General features: G+C 62.7%; 4 protein-coding genes across 4 annotated transcripts; 3 read left to right on the top strand and 1 right to left on the bottom strand.

The window, feature by feature from the left end:
- Nucleotides 1-61: 61 nt before the first annotated feature.
- On the top strand, nt 62-6,920 carry CDC39 (CCR4-NOT core subunit cdc39; the record flags this gene model as incomplete). The annotated part of the gene is made up of 2 exons (XM_069350472.1): nt 62-304; nt 375-6,920. 2 exons carry the CDS (start codon nt 62-64, stop codon nt 6,918-6,920), a joined length of 6,789 nt encoding a protein of 2,262 aa, XP_069210858.1.
- An 864-nt stretch (nt 6,921-7,784) lies between these two features.
- Nucleotides 7,785-8,810, top strand: cwf16 (Pre-mRNA-splicing factor cwf16; the record flags this gene model as incomplete). The annotated part of the gene is made up of 3 exons (XM_069350471.1): nt 7,785-7,808; nt 7,869-7,998; nt 8,056-8,810. 3 exons carry the CDS (start codon nt 7,785-7,787, stop codon nt 8,808-8,810), a joined length of 909 nt encoding a protein of 302 aa, XP_069210857.1.
- A 360-nt stretch (nt 8,811-9,170) lies between these two features.
- On the bottom strand, nt 9,171-15,158 carry TSC2 (Tuberous sclerosis 2-like protein; the record flags this gene model as incomplete). The annotated part of the gene is made up of 1 exon (XM_069350470.1): nt 9,171-15,158. The coding sequence occupies one exon, from the start codon at nt 15,156-15,158 to the stop codon at nt 9,171-9,173; it is 5,988 nt and encodes a 1,995-aa protein (XP_069210856.1).
- A 1,019-nt stretch (nt 15,159-16,177) lies between these two features.
- Nucleotides 16,178-17,209, top strand: Q8F55_001854 (uncharacterized protein; the record flags this gene model as incomplete). The annotated part of the gene is made up of 3 exons (XM_069350469.1): nt 16,178-16,289; nt 16,372-16,488; nt 16,905-17,209. 3 exons carry the CDS (start codon nt 16,178-16,180, stop codon nt 17,207-17,209), a joined length of 534 nt encoding a protein of 177 aa, XP_069210855.1.
- Between the last annotated feature and the right edge of the window lie 85 nt (nt 17,210-17,294).

The raw sequence follows: 17,294 nt of genomic DNA, 5'->3' as shown, positions 1-17,294 counted from the left end.
CTCGCCCCCCCTTCCTCCCCTCCCCCTCCACACACACAACCTCTCCACAACACACTCGTCAATGTCAAACCCTCCTCCCGGGTTGGGAGGCGGGGTCGCCAGGACTGGCCCGCCGCCCGGCTTTGCCGCTGCTGGCAACGGCCCAGCCGGCAGCACCAACGGCAACAATGGCAGCTCGGCTGGCGGCCCAGCGAGCCCAGGTGGGGCCAGCGGCACGGCTGCCATTGTGCGCGCCCAGATCGTCTTCCTCTTGACCACCTTTACCGAGGACTCGTTTGACAAGGCTGCCTCGGAGATTAGAGCAGTGCGTAACTTTGCCCGCACGCCGCAAGCCTTGCGCCGTGTGTGTCGCGTGTGTGTGCTGACGTTTGCAGCTCGCCTCGACCCACGGCCCAGAAATGTACCACCACTTTGTGCGCCGCACCGCCGTCGTCGCAGCCCCTGTCATCCAGGTCCTCGTCCAGCATTCGCAGCAGTACAAGGACGACCCCGCAGCGCCTCCCCCGCAGATCCCGACCTCTGGCGGGGCAGCGCTTGCCTGGCGTCTCCTCGCAACCGAGGCCGTCCGCGCGGCGCGCGACGTTGCGCTGGCTCCCCACTTTGTGCTCACAATGCTCTCGCCATCGCAGGGTACGCCCCTCCCACTGCCCTCGTTGCGCCTCTTCAACCTCCCACCTGCCGTCATGTTTTCGCTGTCGGCTCTCACCCTGTCAAACCCTCAAGTGTTCCCGTCCACCCACCCCTCACACGACCTCATTGTTCAGACTCTTCACCAGACATTCCAGTCTGCGACCGAGCTTCTTAGGTCGGGTGTGCCCTTCTGGTCGACCAACATTCCCAACCTTCCTCAGGACGACTTGACGCTACAGGAGGCGCGCACGTTGATGCTGGCGGTCTACCCTCGTCCCTCGAGCTCGGGCAGCACGACGGGCGCTCCGTCCAGGCCCCCTACGCCGACAAACCCCACGTCGCCGCACCCGTCGCCTCTCAACTCGCCCCAGCGCGGCTACCTGCTGCAGTCGCTGACCATCAAGTTTACGTCGCCGGCCATTGTCCTCCAGACGCTGTCGACGCTTTCCCCTGGCGGCCCTCCTCGCAGCCCTGGATCGATCCCCCTCGAGGACATCCTGTTTGAGCTGGGCGACAACCTCACCGGAGACTCGAGCACTGTCGAGGCAGTCATTTCTCGCTGGTGGGGTCCCTACCTGCTCGAGGAGCCCAGCCAGCAGGCCGTCACCGATGAGATCATTCGCACCCTCCACGGCCTGTGCCGTGGACTGCAGGACGGCCGCGCCGTAGACTTCCACGGTGTCATCAGCGGCATCTGTGCGACCACTTCGGTGCCTTGGATCGACATTGTCAGCTCGTTTGACATGCCCCAGTCACCTCTGGCCCACCCTTCGGCCCTTCCTCTGGCCGCAAGCCTGCTTCTGGTGCCTCCCCAGACGCCTGTCTCGCCCTTGGCTGGCCTTCTGCCTGCCTCGCCGAGCGCCCCCAGCTGGACAAACATCTCGTCCCTCCTCTACGTTCTTCGCAACCTGTCGACCCTGGCGCCCGATTCGCTCCCGCTGTTCACGCTTCCGACCTCGCCTTCGCCCGAGACGGTGGCCCGCATCGTCGAGCCGTACGCGCCCGACGCTCATGTGAGCAAGGTTGTCCGCCAGCAGGCAAAGGATGTCCAAGCCGCCGGTCTGTGGAACACTTTGGGCTTGATTCAGGTCCTCATCAAGGCTTGCGCCCTCGCCGATTCCGAGGACGCCAGCGATCGCGAGGAGCTGGTCGACATTGGCCGCCGTGCTACCGAGCTTCTCGACCGTGCCGCCAGCCTCGCTCCCGAGCTGGTGTTGATTGCTCTGGAGAAGCTTCCCAAGCCTCTCCCGGCCCCCATCACCACCATGCACTCCAAGATCCTCGAGGTTTACCTCATCAACCCGCCCTCGGCTCTGGCCTCGGCCCAGCTCGTGTTCCAGAAGCTCTGGGAGCTCAACCCCACTGGGCTTCTCGATGTTCTGGCAGAGTTCTACGGCGAAGACGAGAACAACCTCGGCAAGGTTGTCGAGATCGCATGGGATCTCCAGATTCTCGACCGCCTTCTTGCCAGCGACAACCTCCACTTCGCCCTCGACGTTGCCTCGCTTGCCTCGAGCAAGGAGTACTTCACTCTGGAGAACTGGCTGGCCGACAGCGTGGCTGTCAACGGCGACGACTTCCTCCAGGCCATGTTCGACTTTGTCGAGCACAAGGTTCGCCTGGAGATCGACCACCAGCATCAGCTAGAGTCGGTGCCGCCTCCCCTCTTCACCCTCTCGGACGAGGCCTACTCGATCTTCATTCGCGTCATTCGTAATGCCGAGAACCTTACGGCTGAGGACATTCGCCGCTTCAAGACGCTGCGCACCGACGTTCTCATCCTCCACCCTCGTCTTCTCAACCTTCGCCCCGGGTCGAAGGATGAGCAGGGCTTCCAGGTGGCTGCCTACAGCAAGGCTATCACCACCCAGGTCGACGAAATGTACCGCCAGATGTACAGCGAGGACAACGACCTCACCCTCGACAAGGTTATCGAGGACCTCAAGGCGTACCAAAAGTCGGACGAGCACCACGAGCGCGAGCTGTTCGCTGCCGCCCTCCACTCGCTCTTTGACGAGTACAAGTTTATCAAGACGTACCCTCAGCGTGAGCTCGCCATGACTGGTATCCTCTTTGGAGCTATCATCGACTACCGCCTGGTCAAGGACACTCCGGCCTTTGTTGCGACCCGTTACGTCCTGGATGCCTGCAAGACGCCTCCCCATGAGCCGCCTTACCAGTTTGGCATCAGCGCCCTTAGCGTGCTTCGTGCGTCGCTCGTCGACTTCCCCGGTCTCTGCCGCTCGCTCCTCGAGATCCCCGCTCTCCACGAGTCGCACCCCAGCTACATCAACGACATTCACGCTGCCCTCACCGAGCGCGAGGAACTCGACCTCCAGGGTGGTGTCAAGCTCGCCTTCCCGGCCCTCAAGCTGCCTATCCTCATCGAGGAGGGTGACGACGAGTTCAGAGAGCCCGAGCCCAAGCTCAGAGACCAGTTCATGTTCATCATCAACCAGATCGCGCCTAGCAACTACGAGCAGAAGTCGCAAGACCTGCTCAAGATCTTTGAGCCGCAGTACTCGCGCTGGTTTGCGCACTACTTCATCGACGTGCGTGTCAGTCTCGAGGCGAACCGCCACGATCTCTACATCAACCTGCTCGACCTCATCAGCTCGCCTCTGCTCGAGCGCCACGTTCTTTGGGAGACGTACCGCAAGGCCCGTGACCTCCTGAACGCCGAGTCGACTGTGGCTTCGTCGGCAGACCGCACGACCCTCAAGACGATCGCCCTGTGGCTTGGTCGTATCACGCTCGCGCGCCAGTTACCGATCAAGCACCGTGAGCTCACGATCAAGGACCTTCTGGTTCAGGGCTACGACAACAAGCGCCTCATCGTTGCTATTCCTTTCGTGTGCAACATCATGATTGCTTGCAAGGACTCGCCGGTCTTCCACATCCCCAACCCGTGGTTCCACGCGATTATCCGCGTCCTCGTCGAGCTTTATCACTACGGCGACCTCAAGCTCAACATGAAGTTCGAGATTGAAGTCTTGTTCAGCAAGCTTGACATTCAGCTCGAGTCTGTGGAGCCTTCCGACCTCATCCGCACCCACACGCCGCCGCCTCAGCCTCAGACCTCTGTCCCCAACCGCCTCGAGCTGGAGCTCCAGCGCCAGCTTGTCAGCAGCGAGGTGTCCAACGGCAGCCAGCGCTTCGCCGAGCCGGCTCTGGATGACCCCTTCGCGCGCATTCAGGCTATGCAGAGCGAGCAGGCCGCTCAGGCTGCCCACGCCCAGTTCCTCGAGAACGTCGACGAGCTTGTTCGCCAGCTCCCCGAGTACCTGCACTTCAACTCGGATCTCGGCGTCCTCCAGGCGCCGACTTTCAAGCGCATCGTCCTGCACTCGATCGAGAGAGCCATTCGCGAGATCGTCACCCCAGTTGTGGAGCGCTCCGTCACCATTGCCGGCATCTCGTCTCGTGACCTGGTGCAGAAGGACTTTGGCACTGAGGGCGACTCTGGCAAGATGCGCAAGGCTGCTCACTTAATGGTCCAGAACCTCGCCGGCAACCTCGCTCTCGTCACCTGCAAGGAGCCTCTCCGGACCAGCCTGATGAACAACATTCGCACCCTGGTCGGCCAGAACGGCTTCACCGAGGAGAACGTACCCGACGCGGTCATCGCCGGTGTTGTCAACGAGAACCTCGACGTCGCCTGCGACATTATCCGCAAGGCCGCCATGGAGAAGGCTGTCCGCGACATTGACGTCAACCTCCAGCCCCAGTTCGCCGCTCGCAAGGCTCACCGTGACGCCCGCAGCCAGCAGCCCTTCTGGGACGGTGCCTCGTTCGGTGTCGCCATCTCGCACACTGCCCTTCCGGACCCGCTCCGCCTCAGGCAGGGTGGCTTAACCCCGACTCAGTTGCGCGTGTACGAGGACTTCGGCGAGACTGCTCGTGCTCTCCAGCAGCAACATCAGCAGCAGCAACAGCAACAGGCGCAGCAGCAGCAGGTTCAGCAGCAGCAGCAGCACCTGCAGTCGGCGCATGCGAACGGTGGCGCGGACAACTACCCTGTCGGCTACCGCGACCTTGGCCTTGGCGACGGAGGCCTGCCTCCTCCCGAGGTCAAACGTGGCCCTTCGCCCCGCTACAACGACCAGGGCGAGCAGGTTCTTCCTCCCCACGCCACCGTCGACAAGTTCCACGAGATCATTGCCGAGATCGAGAAGCAGATCGCCCATTCGTCTGCCACTTCGATTTCGCAGCTCGAGCCAGACCACGACCTCCACTCGCTCAGCCGCACTGTCATCGTGCTCGCCCACTCGTCGCTGCAGCGTGAGGCGACTACTCTGGCCATTGCCCAGAAGGTCGTCCAGCTCCTGTACAAGACCGAGTCGCCTCTGGGCCGCGAGATCTACGTGGTACTGCTTAGGCAGCTCTGCCAGTACGCTCCCAAGGTCAACCGCGAGGTCCGCCAGTGGCTTGTCTACGCCGAGGATGCTCGCAAGTTCAACGTGCCTGTCACGGTTGTTCTGATCCGCGCCGAGTTCATCCGCGTGGCCGAGCTCGACGCCCAGCTTGCCAAGATGATGGGCCGCGGGTTCACCACGGATGTTCTCGACTTTACTGCCCAGCTCATCCGCGAGTGCTCGCTCGATGCCAAGGCCTTCATTCCCCGCAACGGGTTTGCTGCCAGCATCACCGCCCTCCTCAAGGCTCAGGAGGTTGGCCAGTCGACCCAGGCTGCCGACCAGCTTCTTGAGGACCTCCGCGGCGACAGCGTCGGCGGTGCCAAGCTCACGCCGATCGACCCCAAGGTTCACGAGCGCCTCCAGCACTACTTCTTCGAGTGGGTGCGCCTGTTCTCCGAGAACCCCAACACGCCCGAGGTCTCGTTCGTGCCCTACATCACATGGCTGCAGAACGAGAACATCCTTGGCGGCGAGGACGTGTCTACTGCGTTCTACACGACCGCCATCAAGGCCGCTGTCGAGTGCGACACCAAGTCGGAGAACTGGTACGGCACGGATGCCCTCGCCAAGCTCATTATCCTCATCGTCAAGAACTATGGCGACAAGAGCGGTCCTGGCAGTGTCACTCGCACTGTGTACTACTTCAACAAGATTGTGACGATCATGTCGTACAGCCTGGTTAGGGCGCAGCTCGACACCGAGGAGCGCTTCGACCAGCGCCCCTGGACGCGTTTCTTCACCAGCATGCTCTCCGAGATCAACTCGATCGAGGCCAGCCTCCCCGAGACCTCGCTCGGCTGCCTCAAGAGCATCGCCAACGTCCTCGGCATTGTCCAGCCGACGTATGCCCCGCGATTCGCCTTCGGCTGGATCTCAATCATCTCGCACCGTCTATTCATGTCCAAGCTCCTCTCGGCGCCCCGCCAGGAAGGCTGGGCCGACTACCACAGGTGCCTCATGTGGCTGCTGCGCTTCGTCGCGCCGTTCATCAGCACGGCGTCTGCTGAGCTCTCGCCACCTGCTCGCAGCCTCTACCGCGCTACGCTGCGCATCCTGCTCGTGCTCATGCACGACTTCCCGGGCTTCCTGGTCGAGTACTACCACACTCTGTCGACCACGATCCCCGCCCACTGCGTCCAGCTCCGCAACATTATCCTTGCGGCGTTCCCGACGTCCGAGGCGGCGCTGCCCGACTGGTACAAGCGTCTCGACGAGCTCGTCGGGGACATGCAGTCGTTCCCCCGGGTTCGCTCGGACCACGTCAGTGCCCTCAACTCGGGCAACGTGAAGAACGCGATCGACCAGTACGTGCACACTGGCAGCCCCACTGGCGCTGCCATTGTCGCCGAGCTCAAGAACCGCATCGCGGTCCAGAAGACTCTGCCCGACGGCACGACGACGACCGTGTGGAACAACACTCTGCTCCACGCGACCGTCTTCTACCTCGGCACTTCGGCGATTCACCGCCACTACATGAACAACGGTGTTGCCGAGTTCGACGGCAAGGACCGCGCGGTGACGCTCCTGATCAACCTCGCCTACGCGCTGGATGCCGAGGGCCAGTACCTGCTACTGTCGGTGGTGGCAGACCAGCTCCGCTTCCCTTCGGCGCACACGCTCTTCTTCGCGTCGTTCATGCTCTACCTCTTCAAGGTCTCGACCGAGACGGTGATCCCTGAGCGTATTGCGCGCGTTCTTCTCGAGCGCGTCATTGTCGCCCGCCCCCACCCATGGGGCCTCATCGTCACGTTTGTCGAGCTTCTCGAGAACCCGACCTACGGCTTCTGGGACCAGCCGTTCGTCCGTGCCGACGACGAGATCTTCATGATGTTCCGCCGCGCGCGTGAGAACTTTGGCACTCAGATGCACTGAGCAAGTACGTGAGTGGTGACCTTTCGACTTGGCCTCATTGCTGACCCTCTTAGCCCCATCATGTTCATCTGTGCACCATGGTTCAACAAGTATATACCGCCGTGCGTCCCATCCAGGGTACCTTGCAAGCCTCCGATATTTCCTTTCCTTTCAATGTTTGTGACAGTAGAATCCCCTCAACCTCGCCACTCCCCATCAACCTGCTCGAGCTTGCGACCAAGCGTAGACGCAAACACGACGGCCAACCTACATCCTCATAAAACCTCACCACTATTGCCTCGTTGGCACGCCACGTCTACGAGTAATGAACAACCGACACCTACGGCCGCCTGTGCGTGCGTTTCGCGATGAAGTCGCTCGCGCGGGCATTATATAGAGAGAGAAGGGGCTGCCGTGAGATACCCCACTGGTCTTGTGCGCCGCCTTTTACGGCCATCGATGCCTCTGTAACTGTCAAGCCCGCGATCCATAAAGGTCGCCACGTATGCTTGGTTCCTCCGAGGTGGCTACATGCCTTGGGGGAGTTGAGCTGTGAGCCAGGCCCTTGTATACTAGTCACTGCAATGCATGGCACGTCCACATCTGTCGTATGGGGGGCGAGCGAGCGCAGCGAGCGAGCCGAGAAGAAGGGGGGAAGAGGCTACGGAGCTGATCGAGCTGGCTGGTTGTGCCACATGGCGGCGGGAGCAAAACGACTCACCATTTGCCACCCAAGATCCACTGGCGTGTTTAACAAGTCGGAGCAACGACGGCTTACTCCCCTTTGTCCATCTCACTCGTCCAGACAGCCAACACTGTCTACGACGTCAGAGGGGCCAACATCTTAGCACTCTCTACCCCGCCCGCCCGGGATCGCCAGCCAAGATGTCGGAACGCAAGGTGCTAAACGTGAGTTGGGCGTGGTCGTGGCCGTCCCCTCGAAGCCCCGCTAACCACCTCCGCTCGCAGAAATACTTCCCGCCCGACTTTGATCCGTCCAAGATCAAGCGGCGCAAGGGCGGCGTCAAGGACCCGCAGATGCAGGTGCGCCTGATGGCGCCGTTCTCGATGCGGTGCAAGCGGTGCGGCGAGTATGTGTGTGAGTACGGCCGGGCTGCGGAGCGCGCTGTGGTGGGAGCCGGCGCTGACAGTATAGACAAGGGCAAAAAGTTCAACGCGCGCAAGGAGACGGCCGTGGGCGAGGAGTACCTGGGCGTCAAGGTGTTCCGGTTCTACATCAAGTGCCCGACCTGCTCCTCTGAGATAACGTTCAAAACCGACCCAAAGCAGGGCGACTTCATCGTCGAGCACGGCGCGACGCGCAACTTTGAAAACTGGGCCGAGAACGACCCGGGCAACAAGGCGGGCTACCTGCCCGACGCGGCCGACGACGACGCGTACGACAGCGAGGGCAACGCGCGCGAGGACCAGGCGGCGCGCGACGCCATGGCGGATCTCGAGGCGAGCCAGGAGGCGAGCCGCCGCGGGATGGAGGTCATGGAGGAGCTCGCCGACCTGCGCCAGCGTAATGCGCGCCTCGAGACCAGCCGGGTGGGCGACGACCCCGAGGCGCTGTTGGACGCTTTGCACCGCGAAAAGGCGAATCGCGAGGAAGAGGCGCGCCGCGCCGCCGAGGACGCGGAGGACGATGAGCTGGTCGCCAGGTTCTTTACGAAGGTACCGACGAAGAGCGTGGCCGAGGTGGAGGAGGAGGAGGCCGCGCCCGCCGTGACGATCAAGCGCAGCCAGGCGGCCGCGGCCGGCGAGCCGACCGTCGCGGCCCTGCTCGCGGCAAAGGGCAAGGTCGCCGAGCCGGCAAAGGCGCCGGCGCCGGCCAACGCCGCCCAGGTTAAGCGCAAGCGCGAGGGCATGCAGAAGCTGCTCGGGATCAAGAAGAAGGCCAAGGCGTAGGGTGTGGGGCCGTAGGGGTCGTAGGGGTCGTAGATATGTATCAGTATGCTTGGGCTGGTGTAGCAGAGGTCTGGGGGGTGGGTGCTGGGGCTGCTTGAGTTGCGCCACCATCCTCGGCAGCGCTGGGCAGAATTCTGCTAATGACAACACAATCACGCAGAGACGCCACAGCCGCACACCCCCGCTCACACGCAAATATGCATCATACACTATGCTTGGCCCACTATAGTAGGGTATAACACCGAATGGACAAGGATGAATGAAGGGGAATCGGGGAATCGGGCGCGGCGATCGCGCGCGCGCGCCTTTTGCAGTGCCAGTCAATGGCAGTTTTGGGTTTGGGTCACATCCAGATACACATCACTCGCCCAGCGACATGGTCGGCTGGCCGAAAATCTTGGTAAAGTCGCGCAGCGCCTCCTCGGTCTCGAACGCGTCCTTTGGGTCGACGCCCTCGAGTGGCGGCAGCATGTCCTTGAGCCGCTTGATGTGCTGGTACCGCGTGCGCCACAGCGTAATGTACTCTGCGCTCGCAGCGTCGACAGCCTTCTTGCACTCCTCGAAGCGCACAGCCATGCTGTTGGCATACAGCGCCATCTGCCGCACCAGGTTGGGCAGATTGCGCCGCGACACGAGCTTGTACTCTCCAATCGGCGAGAAGTCGGGGATCCCAGGTGCACGCTGCACCATGATCTTGAAGTAGTCCTCCGTGTCCTCCAAGTACTCGTCTGCCGACGACCGCACAGGCGCGTCCGTGGTGGGGCGCGCAAGTGCGCCTGCCTCGGCCATGTCACGCGTCGCGTACGGCGAGATGACAATGTTGACAAAGTTGAACGACGTCTTGATTGTGTCAAAGGCAAAGTCGTTGCCCGACTCGTTGTACACAATCTTGACAAAGTCGTTGCCGACGAGGCGCTTCTTGTTGGTGTACTCGGGGAGGTGCTCAACGTTGGGCATCAGGGTCGGCGCGTGGAATACGGTTTGTGCCAGATCGTCCCACCACGCGTACGCATACTCGCCGTCCGTGTCGTTGTGGGTGTCCAGGCCGCCAGTGTACACGTCGACCTGGCCCTTCAACTTGATGACACGCCCGAGGCCGGCCAGGAAGTCGAGGTAGAGCGGGGAGCCATCCGTGTTGCTCAGAATCTCCGTCTCCGTCTTCTGCCCAGGGCCGACGTACAGAACAGCAATCTTGTACGTGTTGATGACCGGCGTGTTGTGTAGCGTCCGGATGGCACGCTCAAACTTCGGCTCGCGGGGAACATACTGGCCGCGGGGCGCGAAGATCGTGTTGTTGGGGTACGACGACAGGAGCTGGATGGCGAGATAGCTGGGCTCGACCATGACGTCCTTGCGACGCTGGGAGGGAGCAGCACCACTCCACACGAAGCCCGCGGGGAGGCTCGGGTCCTGCTCGGGGCTGGGGTCGGAAGACTTGAGCGCCACAATCTTGCGGGGGTCGAGGCCATCGGTGGGTGTGGGCCCAGGACCAGACCCACTTGCTGGCGTGCTGTCCCCGGGCGTCCTTCCACCAGGTGACACGTCGCCGGCGGGGTTGCTCTCATTGACATCGCGCTTCTGCTCGCGGTTTGCCATGAGGGTCGCCGGGAGCGACACGAGGTCGGCATTGGCTTCACCGAGGTCCAGCAGTGGCACATTCTCGAGCTTGCAGACAACTGACGTCTGTCCAGTCGGGCGGGTGGTCGTAATAGTCGCCCATCCGGTCCTAGGGTGCGAGGTGACGGTGACAATCGCGCCTCCAAGCACCCATGACTGCGACTTGGAAGGCTGCTCCTGGCCAGTCGCCATGACCACTTGCGAGAGGAATGACTGGGCCGGCTTGGGGTCGGCGTTACCATACGCATACCGCGACATCCAGTCAAAGCACACTTCGTTGCGCTCGTCAACAGCCACACCCTGGGTCTTGGCGTGGATGAGGCCGCGGACAAGCTCCGAGACGTAGTGCGGTCGCTGGGCAACTCTGAGCGTGAGGAACCAGAGGTAGATTGCGTGGTATGCCAATCCGATGACATGCTGCGAGAGAGTGTACGCCTCGCGCGAGTTGGCAAAGTCTGCGGCCGACGCCGAGCCCGTCCTCGTGTTGTGTTCGGCAATGTAGCCGATGGCGACGGCGAACACGAGGCGGTACTGGTCCTCGGTGAAGTTGCGGTACAGGTTGCTGTTGCCAAGGGCGACGAGGAACTCGAGGATATGAACAGCGACGACCGGCGTCGACAAGATCTGCTGCATCTTGCGGAGGATGGTCGGCATGAGCTTGGCAATGTTCTGCTCGAGCTCGTACACGCAGATTGTGAGCGCCTGAAGACAAGGCTTTGCGAGCATGCTGTTGCCCTCGAGACCGGCGACCAGGGACTGGAGGAGGCGGTCGCACTCGGACCGGTCCATGACGTTCTTGTACGAGATCAAGATCGACAGCGACTGGTAAGCCAATGCGTTGATGTGCGGGCGCTTGATGAATGATGGGACGTTGAAGCGCCGCTCCCAGCGGTTGTCCGAGTCGAGGATGCCGCCACAGAGCACGGAAAGAAGCGATCGGAGCTCGTGTGCAGCACGGGCGCCGTGGAAGAAGTGCTTGTTGCCGAGCTGCTGGGGCAGGAAGCAGAGCACGTACGAGACCAGCTCCCAGTCGTGCTCCCAGCGCAGAAGACCGTTCAAGACACGCAGGTAGTCAGAAACCGGAAGCCAGAGGCCCTCGACGTGGTCGACAGTCTGGTTCGCGGCTGCTGGGTGATTCGGATCGTAGACAGCAAAGTAGTCACTTGGATGGTTGTCAAGCGGCGTTTCGAAGATGACAGCCTCGGGCAGGCACCACAATGGGCTGTATGACTGGGGCTCGGTCGCGGTTGAGGCGGTTCGCAGGAGTGTGCCAGCCGCCTTGGACCGACTGCGACTCCTGGCCGACGCATCTCCAGGGCGTGCAGAGCGGCCGCGTTCGTCGTCTGCGTTACCAGCCCCAACACCAACACGGCCAGCCGGCTGGGCGCGAGCTCGTCGGCGCGCTTCTTCCTGCTCCATTGCTGTCCGCACAGCCTCCTCGGTCTCCTTGGTGCGGTAGATGGACGCGGCATAGGGGTAGATGAAGCGATTGATATCGTCGCGGAAAATGAGGCGGTGCTTGCGGTCAGCACGCAGACGGATGCCTCCGGATAAGATGGTGAGGCGCGCGGCGGGGCAGCGTGCAGGCACCTTGGCAAGCATTGCCGATGCGGCGGTCCCGTCTGCCATGGGGAACAGGAGGTTGAGACAGTCGCGGTAGATCATGATGCCACGGGCAGTTGTTGGGCATCGAAGAGGCTCTCCTTCGACTGCGACACCGTGGGGAGCGGTGAAGGCGAGGCGAGTAAAGATGGCGATCAGGGCCTTTGCCGCGTGCAAAGACTTGCAGCCCTGGTGCTGTGGTGTGCTTGCGCTGGAAACCAGGGGAGGGAAGTACTCTTCCGCTTCCTTGTCCTTTTGGGGCGCGGAGAGTAACTGTTGCAAGTTGGCGGTGCTGGGTGGGGTCGGCTCTGCACGCGTGGGCGAGAGGGTGCGCATGAGGTTGCGAAGGCCACTTGCCTCACGCGATCTGCCCTCACGGCTGTCACGTTCTCCCTTTTCAGGAGCTGGTGACTGCGCCATAGACTGGAGGGATACCTGGGATGAGCCCCTACCGCCGGGTCCATCCTTGCACCGGGAGGTGGTCGCAAGCTTGATAATGAGCGTGCGGATCTGGTCAAAGTTGCCTGTTGCCAGCCACTTCATAAACTCCTCGGTCGGCTTTGGTAGGAGATCTTCAGCGTCCAACTGTGCTTTAGGCACAGTCCGGCGCCGCTCCTCATCCTTTGCAAGTGTGTCGGCGACAGCAGCGAGAACCAGCACGTTGAGCGCGTCGGCCAAGAGCCCATCGTCGGTCTCGTCTGGCAACCATCTGTCCAAGTAAGGGATGAGGACCTTGGCGACCAGTTCGTCTCGGGATTCGTGGTGATCCTGCACATAGCCATAGATGTCCTTGTAGAGCATGTTTGACACTCGCATGCGTGCCAGCGGCAGGTCGTTTGACATGCAGAATGCCTCGAGCAACTTCCAGATATTCTTGTCCCAGTCGCTCGTAAATGGCAGGCACAGACATTCACGCTCGTAGTAGTCGATGACGACATTGGCAGCATCCTCGTCCAGGTACGGGCTGAGGTCGAGGAGCAAGGCGACGTGCTTGGGGTGGTAGAAGGGAGGAAGCTGGGCCAGTTGCGGTGCTTCGGCATGGGGCGAGGTGCTCGTGTGCAGCTGCGAGTGGAGGCGGCCAATGACCGATGGGATTCGGAGAAGAATGCTGCCAAAGGTCGTCACAAGCGGTGACTCGCTGCTGCGAAGAATGGTTCGGGATGGTTCAGGGCTGTCTGTCAGCACACGTCCAACAACAAGAACGCACGAAGCCCCTTGGACCAAACGACTCATGCCGTCCAGAATGGCACACGCGGCCTCGCCTTGTATCCAAGCGTCATCGCCTTGGCTCTCCGACAGGCCGTTAGTTTCCAGTGTCGAGAGGTGTGAATCGAGGAGGGAGAGAATCTCCGAGTCGACTGGCTGCCAGCGGGCCCACTCGGTAGGCGCAGCGCGAGGGTATCGTGATGTCGACTCGGCGTCCACAAGGGAGGGTGCGAGGCTGCAGAACGACAGGCCGAGCGACCCAGACTGAGCGACAAACTCGGGATCCTGAGTCACCTGACGAGCAATGATGACGGCGCCACGGGTGACCTTGCGCTCGACATCGATTCCGCGTCGGCCTTCTGTCTTGCTAATGACAAGCTTGCCCTCGAGTGCCCTCCTCAGGGCGAGCTCGCCACGACGTCCGCTCTTACTTCCCAGCATCGTGCGCACAAGCTGAGAAGTGTTGAAGGACGCATCGGCCGTGTCCATCATGGCGTCACGGTCATCCTGGCCGTAGGCAAAGCATAGCAGCTCAAACACCTCGTCGAACAAGTCGTCGTTGAGAGTTGACGATTCGAACAATGTGTTGATGAGGAGGCACAGTGATCGGAAAGGCCCCGCCCACTGCACTGTGTGCTTGCGCCCGCGTCCGGGTGACTTTGGCGGTGTGGCAGAGGTGGTCAGAGGGAATGGTTCGACGCGTCCGACGGTCAGGCTTGATCCGCGGCGGACGTCGAGTGTGCGCGGCGCAAATGCTGCTGCGGGCGAGCTTAGGGTAGTGCCGGGTGTCGAGCGTCGGCCAAGGTTGCTGTGTGTCGAGTTGGCGGCCGACATTGGCTGAGCGCCCGCTGGGTCCGAGACGGCAGCGAGGATGCCGATCCAGATAAACTCGATCATCGGGCGCACTAGTGACGAGATGTCTGCGGGCGCGAAGAGGGCGACACGGTGCTGAATGACTGCGGCCGCGAGATCGATCAAGGAAGCAGCAGTCTCTGGTGGGGTAGCGTTGTGAATGGGGCCAAAGGCAGCGTCTTTGGTGTTGGAGGTCGAGGCCGGTGCGTCGTCGCCCATCGAGCACCACGAAGTCCAGTCTGTCTTTAAGCCGGCCAGGAGGTTGAGGAGCCAGCCAAGGACGCCCTCCATGCCGGTGATGATCTCGCCGTCGCGTGTGAGGGCCTTGAGGGCGGCCACCTCGACGTACATCTGCTCGTTGTACGCCCATCCCGGGAGGCCTCCACTCCAGGCTGCGACGATGACATAGACGGCGCGTCGTGTGACCCACGACGGTAATCCTGCCGGGTCGGGGTCGAGCACTGACTCGCGGGGCGGCGCGACGGCGACGAGCACGGCGAGAAGCCGAATCGCAGCCGTGCGCAGCGCATAGTCGGCGTCTGGTGCGCCAAATTTCATCGCGTGACCATAGAGCAGCCTGACGTCCTGCGGCGTCAGGCCAAACTCGGCCAGGTCAGGGGCTGTGGTCGCCGGAGACGCCGAGTCATGGTCGTAGAGGTTGTTTGCGATCCACACCGACGTCGCCTTGACCGTCTCTACTAGCTCGGCGTTTGACTTGGCCGCGCCGGGCTCCATGGTGGCCAGCGCGCCCTCGAGGTTGAACGCCGGGAGGGTGGGCGTGACGCTACCGGGCAGCTGTGCCGAGATACTGCCCGGGAGGAGGGCGAGCCCGCCTGCGGGAGGAGAGGCCAGCAAGCGGGCCTCGTCAAACGACTCGCGGGTGATGCTGCTGCTCGCGCTGGCTTTTGCGCCATGGGCATGGGCGGTGGCCGTGGTGGTCGATGCCTTGGACGAGGTGCGCCTGCCAAAGAGGTTTGGCAGGAATGAGAGTGCGCCGACGCTGCTCGAGGAGGAAGACGTCGGGGGCAGCTCTGGGCGGTCAAGGCCGCGGTCGCCTCTGCCGCCTGACATGCCTGTGGATGCCAGGGGCGGCGCGGCGCGGTGGATGGGGTGTGGTGGGATGGCTGCGGCCAGAGGCGGGGGTTAGGTGGACCGAGGCCACGGCGTGGAGGTGCGCTGCGGCACCTGTGGTGGTGGGTGCTGTGCGATGTGCCGTGGTGGTTGTGGTGGATAAGGTGCGCCTGGGCAGTTTTGATAGCGCTGATAGGCGAGTGGGCAGTGGTCGAGTCGAGTGAGATGTGGCGCGACGACTGGAAATGTGCGTGTGTGAATGCCTGTGTGCGAGTGGGGAGTGTGTGCGCGATGTAGAGTGATGGTCTTGTTGATGGAGTCGACAATGATGATGATGATGATGATGATGATGATGATGATGCGTGGTGGTGGGTGGGTGGTGGGTGGTAGTAGTGGGTGGGTGGGTGGGTGCGCCGTGCAGTTGTAGGAGGGGGTAGTGGCGGCGCGGCACGGCGGCGGCGGCGGAGGAAACTGGCGGGCAGAGTGTGACGTAGCAAGCCGAGCGGCGGCGGCGTCGGGGGCGGGGGCGGAGGCAAGAGCACGTACCCCTTCCTTCCTTTCGTGTTGTCGCAGTGGAAGTGGCGGCGCCTTGCTGCCTCAAACGCGACGAGAGCAGTCTTGCAGCCGACACGACGACGAGCAGAGAAAAAAGTGTGCAGCACACTAGATCGACTCGGCACAAGCTGGAATACAAGGTTGCGTGGGGTATGGCAGCTACGAGCCAGCTGACCCAACCCCACCCCCAGCCGCCGGCGCCAGCCGGAGTGTGGGCTACGCACCCGTGCAGTGCGTGCAATACGAGTGCATACGTACGCGAGTCAATCGCCGGTGCATTCCAGTCGAGTGATGGCTCGTCGCTGTCAGCGCGGCGCGGCGCGGCGCAGGATGCCTCGGTCGGTCGGAGGCAGCAGACGGGGCGGCGTGCCTGGCTGGCGGTGACTTTGCCACCACCCAACGTTGCAACGTCGATCGCCCTGAAACTCATCTCGACATCGTCCTCCCCCTTTGCCTCGCCAACAATGCGACCATCAACAACAAGACCGCGCCTCCTCCTCCTCGCGCTCGCGCTCCTCGCCTTCGCGGCCACCACGCGCGCCGCCCTCAACTCGCCAGGCCAGTACTGGTGCAAGTGTGAGCGCACCCCCAGACGTCCCACACTCCCTCCCTCCCACGCCGACGTCTCCCCAACACAGCAACACAGCTCACACCCCAGGCCAATGCTTCACAAACTCGACCATCATCCCCCTCCTGCATCCGGAGGAGCCGAACCGCCCCTGCCTGAGCTGCACGCGCCAGTTCTGCCTCGACCAGAAGTTGGAGATCTGCAAGGGTGAGTAGGGAGCGGCGACAGGTAGCGAGCAGCGGGCTGCGAGCGGGCGAGGGCGGCTATGCGGCGTGGGCATGAGTTCTAGCAAAGCCGCCGCGATGGCGCAGTGCGGGCAGGCGCCGGTGGGGGGCTTCGTCGGCGTGGGGACGAGGACCTCGTACAAGCGAGCACCTTGGACAAGCGAGCAACCTCGCCAGCCAGGCCAGCAGCGCTGGTGTCGCCTCACAATGCCGACACCTGCTGTTCCACCTGCCCCTGCATCGGGTGACCCGAATCTGTGGGAGCGGCCGTCGCTTCGTGTCCCCTCGTGCCCGCAACTCGCCAGCACTCTGAGTAGGCGAGTCGGCCACACGCGCCGCGTTCCAAGCCTCGCCAGCCCACACGCCGGACCACACTCCCGACGCCAGCTAACTCCCCAGGCGCAAAGGTCCCCGAGCTCGACACGGACACGGGCACCGGCACCGAGGGCGACGTGGCCGCGACGTGCTTCAAGCGCGACTCGCCGCGCGACCAGGTCATTGTCGTGTGCTTTGTGCTCATCTGCGCCGCGCTGCTCCTCTACGCCGGCGTGCGCGCGCGCCTGCGCAAGGCCGTGGAGCAGCGCGGCAGCCAGCCCATCGACCTGCGCGAGTGGGGCCAGGCGCTCCTCCCCGAGCCGCTGCACGCGAGCGTGTTTGGACGCGGCAATAACCAGCGGTACGCGCCCGTCTCGGTCGGCAGCTAGGGGCAGCAGCCAATCTTAGAGCTCGTTACATATGCATTCGATGCGCACTACAATGTCGCGCGGAGCGCGCTCGTTGGCGCCCGGA

This window comes from Vanrija albida, assembly GCF_041260175.1.
Source record: "Vanrija albida strain AlHP1 chromosome Unknown contig_2, whole genome shotgun sequence".
Lineage (NCBI taxonomy): Eukaryota > Fungi > Basidiomycota > Tremellomycetes > Trichosporonales > Trichosporonaceae > Vanrija > Vanrija albida.
This window is presented reverse-complemented; position numbering and strand designations above follow the sequence as displayed.